The 24,054-nt window shown below is 41.0% G+C and overlaps 1 protein-coding gene across 25 annotated transcripts in view; it reads left to right on the forward strand.

Annotated features, from left to right (window-relative positions):
- afdna (afadin, adherens junction formation factor a) overlaps positions 1-24,054 on the forward strand; it is a 161,382-nt gene that overhangs the window by 124,933 nt on the left and 12,395 nt on the right. For 13 of the 25 annotated variants that reach the window (XM_026194091.2, XM_026194093.2, XM_026194100.2 and 10 more), the window contains 13 exons: positions 11,005-11,070; positions 11,159-11,232; positions 13,426-13,544; positions 14,812-15,012; positions 16,044-16,135; positions 16,331-16,531; positions 17,056-17,194; positions 17,764-18,163; positions 18,464-18,708; positions 18,795-19,009; positions 19,516-19,695; positions 21,552-21,590; positions 23,836-23,970. In XM_026194091.2, the coding sequence (XP_026049876.2) occupies positions 11,005-11,070; positions 11,159-11,232; positions 13,426-13,544; positions 14,812-15,012; positions 16,044-16,135; positions 16,331-16,531; positions 17,056-17,194; positions 17,764-18,163; positions 18,464-18,708; positions 18,795-19,009; positions 19,516-19,695; positions 21,552-21,590; positions 23,836-23,970 (2,106 nt within the window). The remainder of the gene's footprint in view (positions 1-11,004; positions 11,071-11,158; positions 11,233-13,425; positions 13,545-14,811; positions 15,013-16,043; positions 16,136-16,330; positions 16,532-17,055; positions 17,195-17,763; positions 18,164-18,463; positions 18,709-18,794; positions 19,010-19,515; positions 19,696-21,551; positions 21,591-23,835; positions 23,971-24,054) is intronic. The other 12 variants (XM_026194098.2, XM_080289871.1, XM_026194104.2 and 9 more) reach the window with 2 other exon arrangements.

The raw sequence follows: 24,054 nt of genomic DNA on the forward strand, positions 1-24,054 counted from the left end.
GCCGAGTTTATTAAACTCCAGCGAGACAGCGGTGACGCAAATCTGAAGGCTAGACCGTCCAGTTTCACAGCCTTCTCGGTCCACGTAGACCGCGAAGGCCGGGTCCTCCGAAAGATGCAGCCGACGTTTTGGGACACAGCTAATGGCGGTAAAATGGCTCCTTTGAAGTTGCCGACCCTGCTGCTTCAGCAGCTAATCAGTGGTTCTAAAATGACGGCTCATTACCTTACAACCGAAAGAATGAGGCCGTTTTAACTGACTGATTTGTGAAGAGAACTAACTTCAGCTTCCCTAACAGACTCAGAAACACTAACACACCGAATGAACCAAATACAACACAATAACTGTAATAAACAATCAAATGAACCATATTAATTTCACACTGGGCCTATAGCAGCTAGGCTAGGCGTTAGCACTTAGGGCTAGCATACCAAACACTCCTTTTAAATAGTAAAATTACAACGTTTCACTAAAAAAGCAGCCATTGTGTTACTTTAACATGACTTATACTTCGACTGGCTTCATAAGTCACTAACAACAACTGGGTAAATCCCTCATACAGCTTATAGACATTTCATTTCAGAAAAGAGAGACAGAGAAGCAGCGCTTACCGGTGGGGATCGAGCTGAGAGTGGACGGAGATTCAGGAGTCAGGCAGAGACGTTAAAAAAAGAGGCATTCACGGGTAGTGGGAAACTCCGCAATTACACAAAATTGGCATGGAAAACGTGAAAAATATATGTAAATTTAAATATTATTATACTAGATTTTTTTGCAACAAAAAGCAACTAGCAGAAATTTAATTCTATAAGTTTAATAAATGTTTAAAACAGGATTCTTTGAATTTGAAATAATGGTTAAAAGACATAAATAAACACAAGGTCATTATGTTAAAATGTACTTTATTATGATAGATTTATTTAACTGACTGCAGTAATAAGAACAGTCTTCTGCTGAACACCAACACCAGCTCCTTGGTGTTGGTGATCGCCTAAGCATCCTCACAGTAGGAGCTGCAGAGGTTCATCTCACTCCACTGCAGGACTCAAGAGGTTCAGGAGGTCCCTTAACCCCACTGCTATGAGACTTTTTAACAGGGACTCCTGATATGTTCATTGCACATTTGTTTCTTTTATTCTACTACATATTGGTTGTAATCATGAATTCTGAATTGCTTTAAAGCTGAAGCTGTCTGCTAAAACTAGCTGAAAAAGCTGAAAAGTTGCAGAAATTGTAAAAACTTTGCAGAAGCAAAGGAACTTTGCTAAAATGTAATAACTTCGCAGAACTGCAATATCTTAGAGGAAACATAATACTTGGCAGAAATACAATAGCAGAACTTAGCAGAAATATTGTAACTTACCAGAAACATGATAACTTCTCAAAAATACAAGAATTTAGGAGAAATAGTATAAGATAACAGAAGCTGGTAAAATCATAAAAGTTTGCAGAATTGTAATAAATGATGAATATGAATTACTGGTCTGTGACAGTGTATTAATTTGTAGGGAAAAAAAAAATGTTGACCAAGGTGGAATCGAACCCACGACCTTTGGTTTGCAGACCCGTGTCATTACCAACTGCGCCACTTGGAAAGAGAGGAGCCACTTTGAAAAACAGGGTGATGAGGAGTCAGATTTAGATCGCGGTGAGAGGCGGAAAACCCCATTTTTTGCAGTTACAAAACGTTGTGTAACTCAAACACTAGGTGGACTAGAAGCATAATTCTTCTACTGGCTGAATCAGTGGACTTTGGTGTACTTTGACTGCGATTTTCATTGCTCTTTGTACAACCGTCACTGAGATATGACGAGAGAGGAAACGGAAGACCTCAGATATGATTGGCTGACTGGGAAGCCGTGCAGGCCCTGATATGTGATATGTGTCTGAGTCCGCACAGAGGATTGGCTGCCTGGCAGAAATATATAGAAATGAGGTCATCCCATTGAAAGCCTTTCTCTCTCTCTCTCTCTCTGTCACACACACACACACACACACACACACACACACACACACACACACACACACACACACACACACACAGGGAGAGAGAAGTAAGTTTCTAGGTCAGCCTGGGAGCTGCTGAATTTGAATCCACCAATCAGAGAGCCTGTGCACTTTTTCCCGCCAAAACAGGTGCTTCTGTTTACACACGCAGCACAGAGACACACAGGATTTTTGCAGTCTATTTCTCATAGTGACGACTCCCCTCAAACAAATGACCATAATTTCCTAACCGTAGGGGCTAGAAGGGTCATTCTTACACCGTTTTGTTCAGAAGAGATGGGGGAATCTTCAAGTGTTGACAATTTATCATTAAAATATGATTTTTTAGAGATATATGACATGGATGACTTGTTGACTTAGAAGCCACGAATTCCCCAATATGCAAATTTGAATGCCTGGAGCCCACATACATGATTGGCTGGCTGGGAAGCTGTGCAGGCCCTGATTTGTGGATTTGAATTCCTCAGCCCTCAGATATGATTGGCTGGCTTAGAAGCCATGAAGGCCCCAATATGCAAATTTGAATGCCTCAGGACACATATATGATTGGCTGGGAAACCGTGCAGGCCCTGATTTGAAAATTTGAATGTCTAAGTCCTCACAGAGGATTGGCTGCCTGGGGACCTGGCAGAAATATATAGAAATACTATGATTAAGCATAAATACTACATTTAGTAGAAATACTATGTTTTAGCACAAATACTATAAAAAGCAGAAATACTATATTAGGCACAAATCCTATAATTTAGCAGAAATACTATATTAAGCACAAATTCTATAAAAAGCAGAAATACTATATTAAGCACAAATTCTATAAAAAGCAGAAATACTATATTAAGCACAAATCCTATTAAAAGCAGAAATACTATATTAAGCACAAATCTTATGAAATAGCAGAAACAGTATGATTTAGCACAATAGTAATAAGTTAAACAAAAAAATTGGAAAAGCAAAATGGACAGCTGAAAAAATGCTGAACATGCTGAGGGTCCCTCAAATATACTTGTTAAATGAAAAAATCAGCAAAAAAAATGCACAGGGAGAGAAAAGTAAGTTTCTAGGTCAGCCTGGGAGCTGCTAAATTTGAATCCACCAATCAGAGAGCCTGTGTACTTTTTCCCGCCAAAACAGGTGCATCTTTTTACACACGCAGCAGAGAGAGGCACAGGATTATTGCAGCCTATTTCTCATAGTGAGGACTCCCCTCAAACAAATGACCATAATTTCCAAACCGTAGGGGCTAGAGCGGTCATTCTTACACCATTTTGTTCAGAAGAGATGGGGGAATCTTCCAGTGTTAACAATTTATCATTAAAATGTGAATTTTTAGAGATATACGACATGGATGACTTGTTGACTTAGAAGCCACGAATTCCCCCAATATGCAAATTTGAATGCCTGAGGCCACATATATGATTGGCTGCCTGGGAAGCCGTGCAGGCCCTGATTTGTGGATTTGAATTCCTCAGCCCTCAGATATAATTGGCTGGCTTAGAAGCCATGAAGGCCCCAATATGCAAATTTGAATGCCTCAGGACACATATATGATTGGCTGGGAAACCATGCAGGCCCTGATTTGAAAATTTGAATGTCTAAGTCCTCACAGAGGATTGGCTGCCTGGGGACCTGGCAGAAATATATAGAAATACTATGATTAAGCATAAATACTACATTTAGTAGAAATACTATGTTTTAGCACAAATACTATAAAAAGCAGAAATACTATAATTTAGCAGAAATACTATATTAAGCACAAATCCTATAATAAGCAGAAATACTATATTAGGCACAAATCCTATAAAAAGCAGAAATAGTATGATTAAGCATAAATACTACATTTAGTAGAAATACTATGTTTTAGCACAAATAGTATAAAAAGCAGAAATATTATAATTTAGCACAAATAGTATAAAAAGCAGAAATATTATAATTTAGCACAAATAGTATAAAAAGCAGAAATACTACATTTAGTAGAAATACTATGTTTTAGCACAAATACTATAAAAAGCAGAAATACTATAATTTAGTAGAAATACTATATTAAGCACAAATCCTATAAAAAGCAGAAATACTATATTAGGCACAAATCCTATAAAAAGCAGAAATACTATATTAGGCACAAATCCTATAAAAAGCAGAAATACTATGTTAGGCACAAATCCTATAAAAAGCAGAAATACTATATTAGGCACAAATCCTATGAAAAGCAGAAATAGTATGATTTAGCAGAATAGTAATAACTTACAAAATTACAAATATGGAGGCATATTGGAACACAAATGCACAGAGGGACACACAAACACAGGCTCTAATCCAGTCAACCAGTCTAACTATATTCAATTTAAATCCTACAATGACATGCTGCCAAATAAGGGCAGGGTCCTCTCTCTCCCACTAAACACACACACACACACACACACACACACACACACACACACACACACACACACACAGAGGGAGAGAGCTGCCGAATTTAAATCCACCAATCAGAGTGGCTGTTTACGTTTTCCCGCCAAAACAGGTGCATCTTTTTACACACGCAGGACAGAGAGGCACAGGATTATTGCAGCCTATTTCTCATAGTGAGGACTCCCCTCAAACAAATGACCATAATTTCCTAACCGTAGGGGCTAGAGCGGTCATTCTTACACCGTTTTGTTCAGAAGAGATGGGGGAATCTTCCAGTGTTAACAATTTATCATTAAAATATGAATTATTAAAGATATTAGACTTCTAATGCACCATAACTGAGCAGAGCGAAGCAAAAACTGCCTTGACTTGCCCTCAAACAACGCTTTCTAACTCTAAATCTATTTGGAGTATCGATATCATTCTTTCACCGTAAGAGACAGCAGGCTTTGGTGAACAGTCATAGAAATTTTCAGGTCTCTGTGGAAATCCAACAAAAAGTTATGACGAGAGAAAAAAGTGGTTCATTTCCACAGTTTGAAATCTGAAGAAATCTGAGCGAAGGACAAATTTCCTACCCTCAAACAAGTCCAACTCATTTCAGAACGGTAATAGGTGAGAAAGAAATTCTTGAATTGTGAGCGTCAGGGGTGTCTGAAGATATTCGGGGACAAGCCTCATGTCTTAACTTTGCTTCGTTAAGGAGATATGACGATTCGAATATGCCTCTCATTACAGAAATCCAGCGGTGATTTTGAACAAGCTCTCCATTGACTTTATATGGAGAGTTTTCTGACATTGTGTTGGTCTGAGGAGATTTGCGAAAATTCTATAAATCCCACAACAATGATAGTGACATTTCCTGAAAGCCAGCAAAAATACCTACGTTTTGATGTATAATTTGTGGAAGTTGAGTGAAAATTGAGCAAGTAGCAAACAGTTGTTCGGACATGAAGAGAAGACTGCAAAACCTTCAGTGACACACTGGAAGCCAAGAGCATAGCAACCATAACAACGCATGTATTTTGTGAAAAATCACAATTTTGCAACTCAAAACTTTAAGAGGCATAAAAGTAAAACAGTAAAAGATTTAAAAAAGCTGAATCATACCTGAATAGCCCAATAATCTATGAACATTTTAAAGTTTGAATGGTTGTTCTAGGTGAAAATATGAGGAAGTAGTTAAGTTTCAAAAACAAGCAAATTTTAGCAGAATTGCAGAAGTTTCCCATTCATTTCAATGGGACAAATTAAAGGAAAAAAGCTTAATATTTTAAAAAGTATAATAGTTAAAAATAGCAAAAATCATAGCAAGAAAGAGCAAAAATAGCAGAATAGTTTAAAATTTGAACGGTGAAAATCGGCTAAAAATTGTGGAAGTAGTTAAGTGCCAAAAAGTGTACGGAAGCAACTGGAATAATAATAAAGTATAAAGAATAAAGAGAAACAGGAACTCAATAGTGTGGATGCTTAAAGCATCCACACAATAATAATAATAATAAAGAATAAAGAGAAACAGGAACTCAATAGTGTGGATGCTTAAAGCATCCACACAATAATAATAATAAATCCGAGCAATAGTAATAAGTGTGCCTTCGCATAGGCACACTTAATAATAATAATAATAATAATAATAATAATAATAATAATAATAATAATAATAATAATAAAGTACCTCGCTTTGCAATGGGAGACTCAACCTAACTGGTTGCCAACTGGTTATATTCTGGGACCAGACCGATTAAGTATGGCAGCAGGTGGGCATTGCAAACAGTGGAGCGACCCAGGTCCATAACTGCTCTGCTTTTAAAAGTGCTTTATAAATAAACATCAATAAAAGTGTAAATATAACATTTGCAGTGAATAATGTTTCTGCCTCTGCCATTCTTGTGAATGTCTGCACCTCCACTCATTGCAACTCGTCAGTTGATCTCTGACCTTTACACATCGACTTCCACAGTAGCACATCTCAGCTGCTGTACCTTAACTACTTCCTCAGTCTGTGTGCTGCGTCCTGTGTGTGCTGCGTCCTGTACGTGCTGCGTCCTGTACGTGCTGCTGTAGTCAGTTGGAGTCATCAGACACGAGCTGATGCCGATGCTGCCCTTCTGAGCCCCGCTGTAGGATCCTCTTATCTTTCCTTAAAAAAAAAAAAACCAACCCATGATATCCTCCAGGGATCTAGGGAATTCCCGCAAGTGTCTCTGGGCCTCATTCTGGATCAGTACATGAGGGCCTGGCTCCGTCTGAAACAGACGCTCTTTTAATGTCGCCTGTAATGTATAACAGACATGAGACAGTCAGAATGATTCACTGTCCTCCTCTCATCTTAATGTCAGTCACAGGAAATTCGTGCCTGCATGAATGCAGCCTCATTATCTCTCTCTCTCTCTCTCTCTCTCACTCACTCACTCACACACACACACACACACACACACACACACACACACACACACACACACACACTGAGAGCTGAAACCTTGTGGCTCAAATGGCTTCAAGGCCTGAGGGTCTGCGCTGGAGAAACAAGAACACAATGTTCACTCAATGTTAAGTTCATATTTAAATGAGCTAGTCATTGGAGTAAAAATAGGGAAAATTATGCACTTTTAAAATATACTAGTAATTGTCATGCATAAGCTCTAGACTTCAATAGCAGGCTTTCATCCACAGTCCACACACATTTGGGCAAAATATGTGAAAGCTCTGGCATACATTCCTCTCATTTAGAAGACGGGGCAACACAAAGGCCTTTGTTACTTAAAAGCAGCTACATTTCTTTTTTTTTTTTTTTTTTTATGTCTCCACATACTCAGTTGTTTCCTTCTGCAGGAAATCATTTATAGTCAACAAACGTCTCAGTAACAGGCGCTCTGGTTGACCTGCTAAATTTTGAGGAAATATGAGCTACTTATGGTAATCATTGAGGCAATGGTAAAGTAAGAAATTTTCAATTTGCTGCTTAAAGAGTTAATTAAATTTCCTTTTTTTCTGGCCTGTTTATCCAGTGTGCAAAGCCCTGACCTCAGAAAAACCAGATAAATAGCAAAACAAAAATTAGTTTTTGCTTTATTTTTCAAATTCATTCTCTGACTTGTGAGTTTTGCAGTCATTGTGGCTGCTTTGGTTTCTCTCTGATGGCAACAGTAGAGATGTGAGGGCTTGATTTCATCTCCTTACGCTCCTTGCGGCATTGATGAGCCATTAAAATCCTAAGTTTCTACATGAGAAACTGGGACTGTTGTGGAGAGCCGCACCGTTGAGCTTATGAAGAGCTAAAATTGAAAAGACCGAGCAGAATTATGTTGAGATTAATGGCGGGGTTCTCCAGTCCTCAACTTTAGTGCAGTCTAGCAAAATCAGTACTTGTGTGTCTGTGCATGCAACAGAGGATAATGTCACCATAGCCTGCAACAAACCTGAGTGCTAATTCATCGAAGGCCAAGATGGGCTGGTGATGTGCAGCCCTAAATGGGTGAATAGCACTACAGGCCAGAGGGAAAACACATTAACCTTTGATTTTTAGGGTAAACTTTAGCGTTGAAATGTCTCCATTCCTCCAGGTGTTTGTGGTTTGTTCTGCAGTCTTTGTCTTCTAAACCACAGCTCATGAATCAGTTCATAAAAGTGACCTGCTATCAGTGAGAGCTGTTAACCTGAGTGCAACCCCTGTTTTGTTTTTTTTGTTTTGTTTTTTTCATAAGACGTGGCTTTACACAGACACACTGCCACGTTGCCAGGTCTGACAAAGGGCAGCAATTAGAAGTCTTTTTAACCCACTTCACAGTTTTATGAGTGACTTTATAGTCATGCTGTGATTCTTAATGTGGAGGTTGTGCGTTTGAACCTTTCTTGTGATGTTTTGGGTCGCCTTTAAGCTGTATTTTCTTAAACTGGCTTGAAAGTATGAAGACTTGTCTCCAGTCTTTTATCAGCAAGATTGTCAGATATGTTTTCTTTGCTTCTTAAAAGAAAAAGAGAACATTTCTTAATTTATCCTCACTTAAGAAAATCCTGAAGTGCTGGCGGTGGAAAATAGTTTCATACTTTGCACAGCACGATCTCTACAAAGAAAGACTGCTGAGATATTTTTATGGTTTCTGGTTCAACAGTTGCACAAACTCCAAGGATAAACATGCGTTGATGGTAAAGAAAGCGTGTGATAGAGTTTGATAGTAAGCCAGCGCTCTCCACTTCACAGGAAAACTACACATACAGTCAGAACGCGTCGACAGGAGCTCTGGGCTTTGTGAGCACATTGACACTAGCATGTGTTTGTCCTCCCCCTTCTTTCGTTTTGGAAAAAAAATCTTTGTTGCTATGCTTTGTAAAGAAAAGATTTGACTTAAAGAAAATGTTTTGACACAAACTTAATCTGTGCTGAATCCTGTGGAGAGATGTGATTGTTTTTGCTGTAAATATTACAGGCGTACAGCAAAGCCTTTGAGTGTGTTTGACTGCAGTAAATGTCTTGAAGAGTTTCAGTTTGACATGTGAGTGAACTTGCTATAGTTCAGGAAATGACAGCTTTGCAATCCAGCCTGGTTCTGTTCAGCATCAACTTGTAGATCTAAATGTGTGTTTAATAAAAACCTGCTGATCCTGGACTCCTACCAGGTCCAGACCTTCAGTCACCGTTTCTGTCTCAACACATTAGGATTGGACTGTATAACAGTTCCTTCTTGAGATGGATGTTTTAATTCCCTGACTTTCTTGGCTAAGATAGGCAGGTTTGAAAAAAGGCAGGACGGAGACACACTTATGAGATTAAGTACAGCTCTGTGCAAATGTTTTAACCACTTGAGATGTTTGCATTCTTATCCCTCATGCTACAACATCAAGGGAGCATCTGATCGTCTAGAATTCATCATGAGAATGAAACTGTCTTCTTCTTCTTCAATTTTATTTACTTTATGTAGCTCCAGTTTACAACAAAAGTCACCTTAAGGCAGGGGTCAGCAACCTTTAAGACCCAAAGAGCCACTTGGACCCGGTTTCCATGCAAAAGAAAACACTGGGAGCTGCAAATACTTTTTGACATCTAAAATGAAGATAACACTGTAATTATTGTTTTTTACCTTTATGCTTTGTGTGAACAACTAAGGTGTGTTGCTTATGAAACCCATGAAGTGCTACAGAGAAAATTATATTTTATTTATGTAATTAACACATTTTGAACTCTTAACGAAATATAACAAAAGGAAAGACACCCAGCTGAACTAAAATGATCCATGTAGCAAACAACAACTGTTGTGAGCCGCCACCCTTTTATCGCCTTTGGGCTTTTGGAGCCTTGGCCTGGCTTTTAAAAAATAATTGGCGGAAAAAAGCACTATGCTGCTAAAAAAAAAAAAGAAAAAGAAAGATAGATATTTTCAAAATTCTGCCTAAATATGTATTTTGCCTGGTTAATGTGTGTGGTGGGGCGTGGTCTGCAGCGCTGCTGCAGGGGAGCGGACGAACCTGAGCGACACCCGCAATCACGCCTCGCCGCCTTAAGGTCTGTGCTCTCTCTGCTGTTGTGTTGGCGTGTGTCGGGCTGTGAGCTGCAAAGCTACAGCCGGCTGTATGCGTACAGCAACTGTGTGTGAAAAGCATGTTCATGCAAACAGCGTCGGGTCTGCCGTGTTTACAATGGGACTTCTGCTCCTGAACCTCTGCGCACAGCGCCTGCAAATCAGGGCTGTACGAAGTCACTTTCATCTTTACGCAGGACTGTAAGCTGTCATCTGTGAGGCGTGAGCGGTGTTTGTCTTTAACATAGTTCACGGTGGAGAACAGCTGCTGACATAATGTGGATACAAAGATCCATAATTGGCCCATCTGGGGCTGAAAGTTTTGATATATGCACGGCGTTGCGGCGGTTACACCGGCTTCTGCGAGTGTGACGCTTATTTTGAGCGATGAAAAAATAATAAAATATAATTTTATTTTTATATTTCAATATCAAAATAATCTTCCAATTTAGAACTACAAGTTAAAAAAAGAACTAACATAAATAAAATACACTTCAGCTACATACTGCGGAGCCGCAGTATAAGGACTAAAGAGGGTTGCCGACCCCTGCCTTAAGGTTTTTTGTTTTTTTTTTTGTTTTTTTTTGTTGCAGTGCATGGACTCCTGAGTATTAGACAGAAAATCCCAACAATTAAGCAAGCACTTGGTAACAGTGGGAAGGAAAAACTCTATTTTAAAAGGAATCAGGCTCAGAGAGATGCAGCCATGTGCTGTGACCCCAAGTTAATAACATGTTGTGGTGGCACTTAAATGCATCTTCTCCCAGCCTGAGCCTGTAGCAGCTCAAATGAGTTCAGGATCACCCGATCCAGTCATAACTTATAACCATTATCGGATGAAATGAAAATTATAAATGTACCGGTTCTCGTATAGGGCCTTTCTACTCAGTTTGAGCATTCAAAGTGCTTCCCTACTTACAGTAAATAATTGTGGTAATTGTATGTGTCTGCTTTTTGTGTTAGGAATGAATCGAGTTACTCGATAAAAACTGAAGCACTTATGAAAACCATTCGCTTTTTCACCCGCAGGTTTATGAACATTATACTTACTGTGTTTGGTTTTTCTCTGCAGGGTGCTGGTCAGGAGAAGCTGGGCATCTACATCAAGTCTGTTGTCAAAGGCGGAGCAGCTGATATGGTCAGTATGAAAACTACGACGGAAAACAGGAGAAAGAATCAGGATGTGATCAATATGTGTGAGTGTGCGTCTGTTTGTGTTTACACAGGATGGTCGTTTGGCGGCAGGTGACCAGTTGTTGAGTGTTGATGGGCGGAGTCTAGTCGGCCTATCGCAAGAGAGGTGAGAAACTTGTACAGCAACATTTTTTTAATCCACAGAAATAATTTGGGAAATCCTGAGCACACACGAGCAAATTACAATTTTATGATTGACCCCAAAGAAGCAGCAGGGTGTAAATAGTGTTTTTCTTTTTATATATTTAACCACCTACCGCGCTGTAGTGACGCATTTATGGTCACGAGATGATGAAACTGACATTTAATGTTATTTTAGGAGCAGAAAACATTCAGCGGCACGTCAGCATGATAATTTACTTTTCACCTCAGGGTTAAGACATCCTGAGGTCGTTGCATCCCGTTGGTCCTTGTAAACACACAGATTTTCCAGCACGTCTGGAACATGCAGCTCGAGCAGAAAAAGGGTGCGTGCGTGCGTGCGTGCGTGCGTGTGTGCGTGTGTGTGCGTGTGTGTGTTTTGGAAACAGCACCAGAGCACGCGGTGGCTAACGCCCCATTCAGATTAATCCTGTTATTCCTCTTGCTTGACATGCACAGGCTTGATTTTTAGTGTTATTACCTGCATTGTGACAAAGAGTCAAACTGGATTAACAGATCATTAAGTTAATTGCTTTAGCATGCAGATAGCAGCTAAAGCAATTAACTAATTTTTCTAGATTTCGAGTTTTTGTCATGGTATCATAGCGTGGTAATCTCAACTCCCAGCAAGTAGAGATTAAGGGATTTTTACCCTTTCTGTCAGACATAGATGTGTATGTAAAGCTGTGATGTTTCCAAATATGGATTTGGAGCCTGTTTTCCCCTCAGCGCCAAGGGGCTGATGTTACATTCCCAGAATCACTTCCAGTCAAACAGTTAGCTTCTGCCCTACAACTATTTATAGGATTAGGTTAAAACTCCATACACAGGGACATGTAACACATAATAGCAGGCATCCTGTGCGTGTCTGAGTGACACATCAGCATTGGAGCCAAAGTTGGAATGAAGCGTGTCTCTGGTAGTGACAAATATAATCCCTGCCTCCTCTGGTTCATAGTAAAGGCAGTTGTTCTTCCCGTTATTAACTCACAGCAGTGCTGGGGGCTGCAGAGCTGTCCAGACTTCCCACTCAAAATGTTTTTATTTGAACAAAAAACAATGTGCTCGACCAACAAGCATCAGGAGGCTCTGGTGCATAGGCTTATTAAGACCATTATGTCTACATGATATGAAATTTGTGTTTTAGTGAAGTTCAATCAACATTTCAGGAACTTTTCAGGCAAAACATGAAACACCTTGTGAGAATTTGCTCCTTTTTAACAAACTTTAATAATATTTGAAACAATATTGACAATGAAGCTGGAAGAAAATTGGTACAAAATTAAAATCTCAAAACTTTTATTTTATAATTTAGAATAACTTAGAATAAACCTCTGTAGCCACCTGGGTGTTAGATACAACCTTGTCTGTCTACACGTTCTTTTACCAAAAAAGGTACTTTGATTTTTTTTTAATTTTTTCCAGTCATGTCCTCATCCCGTGTTAGTACCTCATCGCTCTGTGGTCTCAGTCTTATACAATCACATTCTTTTCTATATGTGTCATATCTTAACCGCTTTGCCTTACATAAGAAACATGTCGAAGGCATTTTGGTTACTTTTGAAGCTAAAAAAAAACACCAGTTAGTACAATACATTCAGATTATATTTATACAAGGAAACCGCACCATAGCAACTTCAGTAACAAACTAAAAAGAGACACAGGTCAGGTCTTCTTGTCTGACATGCTTTAAATCCCTGAAGTGTTTAAAGTAATCCAAAAAACAGACAGCGATCAGCATAAAAGGTGATCATAAACCAAAACTACAGGTACCTAATAATGGTAATCAAGGTTGCCGCTCCTAAACATGTGGCCACCTGATAAACTGCCACTAAATAAGCCAAATTAAACATAATCACAAGTCACACAGTTGAAGTTTGTCTATGAAAAAACAGTCAGTTAAATTTAAATGTATGTATACATCTTAGTTCATCTGATTGTGGTATGGATCGCCACAGATGCGGATTATAAATTCCTGTTTGCCTAAAATGTTGTGTTGTTCTTCTACCCTATTTTTTAATTATGAAACCCTTAGACAGCCACAACTGCGACTCCACACTGGGCTAAGTTTGTCCCAGAGAGTGGGGCTGTGGAGGGGCTGCAAAGAAACTTGGCTCAGTGTGTCCCTCTGTAATTTGTGCTCCCCCCTCTTGTTCAGGGCGGCAGAGCTGATGACGAGGACGGGCTCAGTCGTCACTCTGGAAGTCGCCAAGCAGGGAGCCATTTACCACGGACTGGCCACCCTCCTCAACCAGCCAAGCCCAATGATGGCAAGAGGTGAGCGCACACACAAGAAGCAGGATTTTATTCATGACTAAAAGTTCTGGTGTATGGTTCTGGATGTAATTTTGGAAGCGCTGATGATTTGTGGAAATCTTTGTGACTTATTGATAACTTTGATGGCTTATTAATCAAATTAAATCAACTGAGAATTGATTTTGAATTCTGGTTAGTTGTCTTCAACTATTTCAGCCATTATTTGTACAGATAGATGTAAAAACTTGTCTTGGGTTCAACCTTTTCCACACGCATGCTGATTTTTCTCTAATTCTGGTATAAATGTAATATTTGTATCTATTTTTTTTTAATAGATACAAAGGTTGTTTTCTTCTTTTTTTTATTTTTTTTTTAAAGGATTGGTAGTAAGACACAAATGAATAAAATCATTAGGAGTTTTAAAAATAATGAAGCCATTTTTCTACCTCAATCAACAACCCTCAGAGGCATTTAAAAACGGCCACAAACACGGCTCTCTAAAGTATTTAAAAGTGGTAATGAATGAACTATTGTTGGTCCCACTGAAGGGTGTGCCAGTAATTTGGTGTTGTGGATGATGGAAAAGAAGCAGGCTTGTCCAGACAGTGTGTCCTTGTTGTCTTCCTCTGCAGCACAGTAAAAATCCTGCTAGCAGACTGGAGGATATAATGAGAGCTTGTGGCCAGAGCCAGCTGTGTGTGTGTGCAGACACACGTGCATGGCAGAGTTTACAGGGTTGTCTGGCTCTGCGCTGGTCTTTGTCTGCTTGAGCGGTGACCCCAGGTTCATTAAGGAAGCGTTCTGGCCGGGCCAGTCTGTGGTCCACGATGACGATGAAGGCGTGTTTCTCCCAAATTCCCTCGACCGCAGACTCTTGCACCGCTGACAGAGACGTTTAACAAGCAGACGTCGAAGGACGGTCTTTAGTTACAGGAAACTGGACAAGCTGAGCAGGAGTGTAGATTCTCACAGAACGATGGCGTGAAGCCAGAAGAAGAAACAAATTGGTAGCTGTGCTGTATGGATTTTATATGAACCTATGTTTAAAATACACTTAAATGCCTTTAAATTAGCTTCAGTCACAATTACAGACGCCCCAGCAGGAGATCAGCACTTTGATGTGTGTTTAAAATGGTCTGAGACAACAAACGACTCCAAAGAGGTGAAATCAGTTGGGCCCAAACACAAGCTCGACTAGAACAAAGGCTGACAAACTGCAGCAACACAAAGATTCACTTTTTTCTTTTTAACTGTTTTCCTCTGCTCCTGTTTCTTCTTTCACCTCCAGCGTCAGACCGAGGCCGTGAGAAGAACGGGAAAATGCGACCAAAGAGTGAAGGCTTCGAGCTGTACAACAGCTCGGTGCAGAACGGCTCTCCAGAGAGCCCGCAGCCCGGCTGGGACTCTTACCCCGAGCCAAAGAAGATGAGCGGAGAAGACCGGCTCCTGAAGAACCGAGCCGACCATCGCTCCAGCCCCAACGTAGCCAGTAAGAAAGCTGCTTATTAATTATTTATTACAGTGTCATTTTAATAATTCCTCTTCTTCCGCCACAAATATAAGGTGAACTTTAACTTTAGTTCTGCACAAAATAATGAAACCATTCCTACTTATTTGGTTTACAGACTGTATATTTAAGAAGGATGTACCCACTGGGATGTCGCGCATTGTTTTAAAGCCTTTAGTTGGCCATGTTTGCTGTCACAGTGTTGTCTGTTTTGGAATCGGATATGGTCATATTTGGTTAAGAGCTTGGGCTGCTAAATTATCAATAATAGCAAACTTTCCATGTGTACATGGATACCTAATAAAGTCAGTTTTATTTATATAGCACATTTAAAACTTGGCTTGAATTGTTGCAGGTAAAGCCAAGTGCACAGTGTCGGCACCCACCTGTAACTCAAAGCAGCCACATCACTAATAATACATAACTTTAAGCTTTAATACAGTTTAAACAGATGAAGTATATTTAAAAAAATCATTGTTCTTTACTATGTTTGAAATCTTCCTTTCATGGTATTTCACATCCCAACAAATTATATGTAATTTATGCTACAAGCTGGGAATTTCCTTTTACAGCATGTAAAATATCTGTAACAAAGTAGTCTAAAGGGCAAAAGGTCAGTACCATAAATTAAAATATGAAACAGAAACCAAATGGCTCAATCAATTAAGAGGAGAGCATAAAATCATTCATAGTTCAATTATAATGCAAAAAAATAAATAAAACAATTGATCCATTGAGCCATCGCTGGTCAACAGCGTTTGGTGTGGGCAGTAAAGGAAATAGGAAAAAAAATAAAACCGCCCTCATGTTATTCTGTAGCTACTCCACCCTGATTTAGAAACACAGTAGCAGCCAGTTTTCCTGCTGCTGGAAAAATATTTATTTTCAGAAGAAAAGAAAATATTTTCAGCAACCATTTTCATTCTTCTGTTCCTCAGTAATTGTGTATTGGTGAGACTTTTTGTTTTTTTGTTACTGCACTAAAGCAATGGTTTCTCTTGCCTCTGCTTCAGATCAGAGCCAGAGTCCTGCAAACAAATCGGTGTACCCCGGAGGACCTGGCACCAAGATCACCTCCGTCTCCACCGGGAACCTGTGTGCAGACGTAAGTAACCATCAGACTGAATCCTTACCCTTATGGGAAATGTAACAGCAGAGTGACACAACATTTGAGCACACTCGGTATGTTGAGCAGACATGAGAAATCATTTATCAGGTTTATGGCTTAGTCTTGTTTATTCCTGGAAAACCATCTCAAAATATTTTGTTTTTTTTCACACGCTTGTTTTTTGTTCCTCAGGATGAGCCCTCTCCTCCCCGCCCAGAGGCCTACCCCATCCCAACTCAGACATATCCCAGGGAGTACTTCACCATCCCAGCCTCCAAGAGCCAGGATCGGGTGGTGGGACCAGGGCAGCAGGGGCCCCCACCACACTGGCAGGGTATGGAGGACAGAGATCGCCTCCCCATGGGCGATAACATCCACAACAACAGCATGCAGGTACGGAAGCTTGAGATACTTTTCAGATACTGTTTTTCTGGGCGTTACAACGCTCTATGAGACCCAAAAAGATTAGTAAAGTTTTATTATTCATCAATGTGTTTTTCCAAATCACATTTTGGTGACACAGAAATGTTTGAAGCCATCAGCTTGTTGACAAGCCGATCATCATCTCCTTCTCCATCCTTTTCTGGCTGTGAGCTCCTCTCATCTTCGTCCTCCCAGTTTTGAGCATCGTTTGTTCCATCTCTTATGAGTCACCGTGGTTATATCTGCATATGCAAAGGCTTAAAAAGTGTCACAGGATTGAAAAACATATTTAAACATTAGAAATACAATTTAAGATAACATAATAAAACAGACAAACTAGAGCCTACATAATAACCTCTAAGGTAAACTTGGGAATGGAATAAGTAGCTGATTGAGGTGATATTGATTATTTGTGTTTCCAACCACCCCTCCTCTCTCCTTTTATAACGCATACTTTTCCTCATCTAATATTTAATGTTTTGATTGCTTTGCAGCGGATTAATCACTCTCAGGAGGACTTGTATCCACCACCAGGAGGCATGAGGCCAGATGAGCGAATGCAGCCACACTACCAGCACCGGGACCTGGACTACCCACACAGAGATCTCGAATACCAGAGAGGTCCACCTGGAGGTAAGAAGGAAAACCTGACTTCAGATCGGATCAGAGAGGATGACAGAAAAAGGACCGCAGCACCTGTTAGTGTGTTCACTACCAGATTATACAGCATCTTAAAGTCAGCATCCAAATGTCCCTTAAAAGTTGATTATCCTTCATGATTACATAAAACACACAAATCATGATATTAAATTCAAGGACCAGAGCAAAGACAATTTGCTAAAGCATAGCAAATCAGACATGCTGTCATTTCTGACATTCATCAGATGAAAACAACAACAAAAATAATAACTAAGTTGTAAGTTATTTCACTTTAAAAATAAATATAAAAATCTAATGTTTTGGACTGCAGATGCCCAGGAAAAACACTCTGTAGTTTTACCATCACCAAGCCTCCATCTTTCTTCAGAAAGCTGATTAGTACTAAAGTATTGTGCCAACATTAGTGATAAAATTCATTTTTAGGCTAAGAGGGTCCAGAGGTACTGATACTGGTTTTTCATGGAGGTTTAAAGGCTTAGAAACCACTGTGCAGTTGGTGTCCCTGGTCAAGCAGGTGACCATGTGTTTCTTTGTGTCTGCAGGTCTGGTAGGGCCCGACCACTGGGCTCCACAGCCGCAGGTGTCCTCCTCCCTGGAGTCATCAACATCAAGCCAGGAGCATCTCAACTTCTCCGCGTCCTCCTCTTCTTCGAACAAGACCCAAAACCAGAAGACCGGCCCGGGCAGATGGAAGACGCCCAACGCCCCTCACACCGTGCCACCGCATTCGGCACAGCCGCCGTCTCGGTCTGACCTGCCCCCTCCTCCTCCTCCACCTCCAGCAGCTTACCCCGAACCCTACGACCCACAGCCGGACCTACCGCTTCCGCCCCCTCCAGCTGCTATCAACCCAGTAACGGCTCAGCAAGCTGCTGACCGCAAGAAGAGAGAGGAGCAGCAGCGCTGGTATGAGAAGGAGAAGGCTCGGCTTGAGGAAGAGAGGTGGGCTTGTTTTGTTTATTGAAATGTTAGCAAAAAAAGCATCTTTGTTATTTACTATTTACTATATCCGGCTTGCTATTTATTATTTCTGAGGGAAGATGTAGACAAGCATTTATGCTTGTTGCATTTTAAGACCTTGGCCAAGTCACCCTTTTAAATGGCACTTTCTCTAAAAGCAAAAACGTATTAGTACAGGATTCCCATTTTTCAATTAAAAAACAACAACAAGGTGATGTCATACTGCTACATTTATGCATCTGACTTTGAGTATTAATGATGATGATATTGATGCATTTCCAGGGATAGGAAGAGGAGGGAGCAGGAGAGGAAGTTGGGTCAGATCCGGGCCAACCCTGTCATGCCCGTCCAGCCTCACAACGGAGGAGCCATGCTTCCTCCTCACCACCAGCCCCCTGTGGCCTCCATGGCTCCACCTCAGCCTTACCACCCCCCACAGCCTCAGCCTCCTCCACCCAGACCAGAGAAGCTGGCCAGTCTGCCGCGGTCTGCTGTACCTCCTCCTGCTAGTGCCTCCAACCCTGCTGGTAACAAGAAATGTATTAGTTACTTCTTGTTTAAACAAATAAACCAGTCTTGTCTCTGTAATAACTAGTATTCAATATGCCTGCAGGCATGGACACAGTGATCAGGGAGCTGCTTCCACAGCAGCAGCCGCGAACCATCGAGAGGCGAGACCTGCAGTACATCACAATCAGCAAGGAGGAGCTGACGTCCAGCGACAGTCTGTCTCCAGATCCTTGGAAGAGAGATGCCCGAGAGAAGGCCGAAAAACAGCAGCAGCTTCACATCGTGGATCTGCTGGACAAGGAAATCCAGGAGCTGCAGGTACTTTTGTTCACAACAGTGGGAGGAGTGATTTGAAATCAGAGATCATGTTTTAGAAGGAAGTAGCAGAGTTAATGTGATCGACTTGACATTATGAGGATATTGTGGAAGAGTATGATCAAAACTGCTATGCAAACTGTTATTTTATCTTCTTGCCTCAAGTAGGAAATATTTAATGGTAAAAACCAGTAAAGATCATTCAAAAGAAAGTAATTAGGTCAGATATTGTTAGAAATGGTTCACCAGATATTGATATCAAGTGGTAGGTGCAGGGTGTAAATGTTGCATCACACAAAAGTATAAAAGATATGATTATTAGAGAGGTAATATATCTCACACTCTTTCCACTCCTGCATCTATGCGTGGATAGAGCAGGGTTTAACCAAAGACATAAAGCTGGATTTCTGTAAAAGCTACTGGCCGGTGCCCCGTTCTGATACTTAGATGACCTTGTGGCTTATTCCGGTAAGACGACTTCAGTTTCTAAACATCATTTTGTTTTGCAGGCAAAGCCCGAGCGAACAGCGGAAGAAAACGACCGCCTCAGGAAATTGATGCTGGAGTGGCAGTTCCAGAAACGACTGCAGGAGTCCAAGCAGAGCGACGACGAGGAGGACGAGGAGGATGATGAAGACGTGGACACCGTGATGATCATGCAGAGGCTGGAGGCCGAGAAGAGAGCCAGGGTAAGAAATGGAAGGAAATGACTGAGGGGGAAAAATGAGTTCATTTGAAGGAAGTAGGGAAGGTGCTTTTTTTTTTTCTTAACAAAAAGAAAAGGAGGGAGTCGAAATCGTATCATGTGCAAAGGCTGCTTTGGCAGAAATCAAACTTTCTGACTTCTGTTTTTCGAGCGTTACTACCCATCAGCTCAGAGTTCAGGGCGAGCCGCAGGAAATCGGGCTGATGGGGGGGAAAACAGAACCGCCTTTCAAATGCTAGAAGGGAAAATGGCTCCCACTATGAATGTCCTGCAATGTGCATCTGCAACATGCTTCTATCATCGCTTTGCCATGCTGAGCTGCTTAAATCTGATTGGCTGGAGGGGTGGATGGGAGGGCAGGCGGCAGCAGTGTCGTTAAAGCTGCTTTCACATCTCGTGGATGTGACTTTTATTTGAGCAAACGCTGCACATGTGCAGCCTTTTGATTATTTAAGCACAGGTCTTGCACTACAATGGATATCAAATATCCAGTATTTTTAAGGTGAAGACGATGCTGGGTGTTTGAATTCACCGAGTCATCCAGCACGAGCCTGAGTGTGTGTCGAAACCTCAGGAGGAAAGTGCTTTTCTAGGTTCAGACACATCAGTTGTGCATTCATCCGGGTCGTGTGTAGATCTGCTGTGTGTTCCTCCCAGTAGCTCTGTAGTGAAGGTAACTGTTTTGTATCTGACTTTTACCAGACTTTGACTGGATATTTTAGGATGCGGAACGTGGGTGTCTTTAGTAGCTGTGGATGAATCTCAGAGTTTGGTTGACTGTGTGAATTATTTTATTTTTTTATGTCTTTGGTTTGCTGCGTTCTTTTTCTTTGTTGAACTACTTTATTCATCTTGAAGACTGGTATACACTTGGTTTTAAAATCTGGGACTTTTGGCTGCTTAGGAAGGGAATTTAGGCTCATATACACCAGAAACATATTTCAGACACTAATAGAAATGTGCAGGCGTTTCCAGCTGTTCACAGTGGTTGGTCAAAGTAATTTATAATGGGGGCACAGATAAAGTCTTTTTTACTGTCTATGAGTACTGTTCCCAAGTACTGAACTGGATAAAGTGCGCAAAAGGTAAAACATTGGATAACGTGGTTAGAGGTTATTGTGACAGTATTACTAACATAAAATAATCCATTTAAATGCTGTCCAGTCATCTAATGTGCATCACTGCAGTGAGGAGTTATTGCTGATTTAGGATAATTGTGTCTCTTTGTGGTTGTTTGAGTGAGGTTTGTTTGACTTTTTTCCCCACGTGTGCATTAGTATGTACACTACCACAGGTATGTTCTGAAGTGGGTCCCAGACCACCAGTAAGGTTTGGTAGTGCTCCTCGGTGGTCTTTTACACCTGTGTTAGATTGTTCATAATGTATTTTTAAGCTAAGTGTAAACAGGGTCTAGTTTAGGTCTTCATGACTAAAAGTGGGCATTTAGTTAGCTTACAGTAAATGGATAATACCACAAAATTACAACTTTCTCTAAGAAGTAAAAACTTCTTGGACTATTTTACTTTACCAAAGCTTCATTGATAAAGTTGAAGAGAAAAATATGGGACGATGAGCTCAACGTTAAAGATGTAGCTCTGTAGTTTTTAGATTTAAAAGCTTCTCATCAACAGAGTAATAAGACCAAACCATGTTTTCACTTTATTCTATGTCCTCCCCTGCTCTTCTCTTATCTCTGTTTTACTCTTTAGTTCCTCCCTCGATTTTCTAATCTAGTCTTAACTCCTCCTCACCTTCCTTTTCAGTATTTGGGTATTTCCTCCTCCAACTATCTCCCCTCCCTCTCTCACTCTCTATTCTCCTCTTCTTCTTCCTCTTCAGCAGCAGACTGCTGTCCCAGCTATCTCTGTTCTAGACTTGGTATGTTCATCCTGTTAATGACGAGTATCTTCTCCCTGCCCTTACATCACTTCCTGTTTCCTGTCTGGGCTTCCCACCTGCCCGTGTCTCTCCCTACCCATCTGGGCTTGCTGTTGTCGTTTCATCGGGGGTCGTGGTGGTAGACGGGACTGGGCCATGATTAGCTAACGAGCAGTTGGTCCTAGGATGCTTGATGTTGTTTGGCTGGGGAAGCTGTCCATCTCTTTGTCAACTCAAAACACCTGCTGGGGGACGGTGAACGAAGCTGCTGCTTAAATATTGGTGTTTGATAACTGCAAACCAAACCTGTCCATGCTTTCAGATTAGCAGAGCTGCGGTTGGTGTGATTCTTTTCAGCAGTGATGTTTTGAGTACATATTGAGGTGGCGCCTGCATGGCTGAATGCATCATGGGGGGCATCTGGGTCGAGACCAATGCATGACAGTCCTGCGAGCCCCCTGCGCTGCCTGCGAAGGGCCACATCATGTTGTGGTGGTCATGAATCCATCCGTCTGTCTACCCATCCATCCATTTGTGTGTGACCTGCTGAGCCTCTTTGTCTTCTCTGTATAGGGTCTGTTCAACCAAGTTATTAGATTAGCTAATTCTTGCTTTACTTGATTAAATGTACATAAGAGATGGACTTGGCCACCCAGAGACTCAGATCCATTAGTTTGTGAAGTACAATTTTGAAGCCTTTAGGAGAGTCGAACTCCAGGTCTCGAGGGCCGGTGTCCTGCAGGTTTTAGATCTCACCCTGGGTCAACACACCTGAATCAAATGATTAGTTTATTACCAGGACTCTGGAGAACTTCCAGACATGTTGAGGAGGTCATTTAGCCATTTAAATCAGCTGTGATGGATCAAGGACACATCTAAAACCTGCAGGACACCGGCCCTTGAGGCCTGGAGTTCAACAGCTGTGCTTTAGATCATCATTTTTGCTTAAAAACACTCAATGTCCAACTCATATTTGGACATGGAGTTAGGACTAATAAGCTAACAACAAGAGTTTTTACTCTAAAACTAGATCCTAGTATACAAAATAAACACATTTTGTACTAATCAAGCATTAAGGCTAATGATTGGGACCACAAACTCATCAGGAAAGTGTTTAATTGGGTAAAAGAAGAAACAAAAGTAGGGTCAATTTCTCGTAGACTTCTATACAATTGTTTTTGCAGGAAAGTTCTTGCCCCCTACTGGCAATTATCTATATTGCAGGTTCCAGACATTTTTAGACACTACAGCTTCAGAACATCACTTTGTGGTTAAATGATTGATAGACAGATTTAGTTTTATTTAACCAGGGTCATAGCATTGACCTGACCATGACCTAGAATGATGTAGTTACCATATTTACCCTAATGCAATAGTGGCAAATATTAACAAATAACAAAAATAAAGAAGGAAGACTGCATTGCCTTCAAATCTACTGGAAAACCTTTACAGTGTAAATACAACTTTTTTTAATGGAAATATAAAGACAAAGAAAAGTGTAGACAAAATAGTAATTGTAAGAAATTAAAAATATATAAAATTCACTCAATAAACAAATTGAAACGACTCAAGCAAAACAATATATCCTGCATAAGAATTAGAAAAGGAGCAAACGGGGAGCCTTATTGGAGCTTCTTTGTGGACAGATACCACCACGAACGTTTGGTTAAACTGACCCTTTAACCACCATCCAGCCCTAGAATGGGTGTGTTTGTTTCGTTTGTCGCCATGCTGCACTTGGTTTGTCGGGATGGTTTTCGGAATATTTCTGCTGCAGCCCATTAAGCTTGCAGTTACTTCAGGTACGCTTGATTTATTATTCCTCTGCTGCTCAGTGGGACATTTAATGATCTGTAAACGAAATCAAGTACACCTTAAGTAGCCAAAGGAGGGGCTGTCTTTGCTTTTCGCTCTGCCCTTTTCCGGTTGTTGTTACTGCTGCTGCTGTTGTCGTTGTCGCTGCATGTCGGTGTGTGCATGTTTAGCAGTGTGTGCGTGCGTGCGTGTCTGTTTCTTTCTGCCTGTGCTGTGTGTTTGCAGTGCACACAGCTCCTCCCCCCAGGAGCAGTCCTGTGAGACAAATGCAGTTCTACCTCACATTTGTACACAAACATATTAGTGCAGTTGAACAAATCCAAAAGAAAATGTGCTCAGATTATGTGTCTGTGAATGCCACGCGTACTAATTTCTTTCCTCATTTGCATGCGTGCCTTGCGGCATGTTCCCCGCGGGTGTGTGTGACCAGTTGCAGGATGAGGAGCGGCGGCGTAAGCAGCAGCTGGAGGAGATTCGTAAGCGGGAGGCAGAGGAGCGGGCGAAGCAGGAGGAGGAGAGGAGGTGGAGGGAGGAGGAGAGAGCCAAGCGAGAGGCCGAGGAGAAGGTCGGTGTGTCTGTCCTTGAAACCGCTGGAGTTCTGACCTGATTAAAATTAATGCTTTGTGCCTTTATTAAAGTATTACTGAGT

This window comes from Astatotilapia calliptera, chromosome 15, assembly GCF_964374335.1.
Source record: "Astatotilapia calliptera chromosome 15, fAstCal68.1, whole genome shotgun sequence".
Taxonomy (NCBI): Eukaryota; Metazoa; Chordata; class Actinopteri; order Cichliformes; family Cichlidae; genus Astatotilapia; species Astatotilapia calliptera.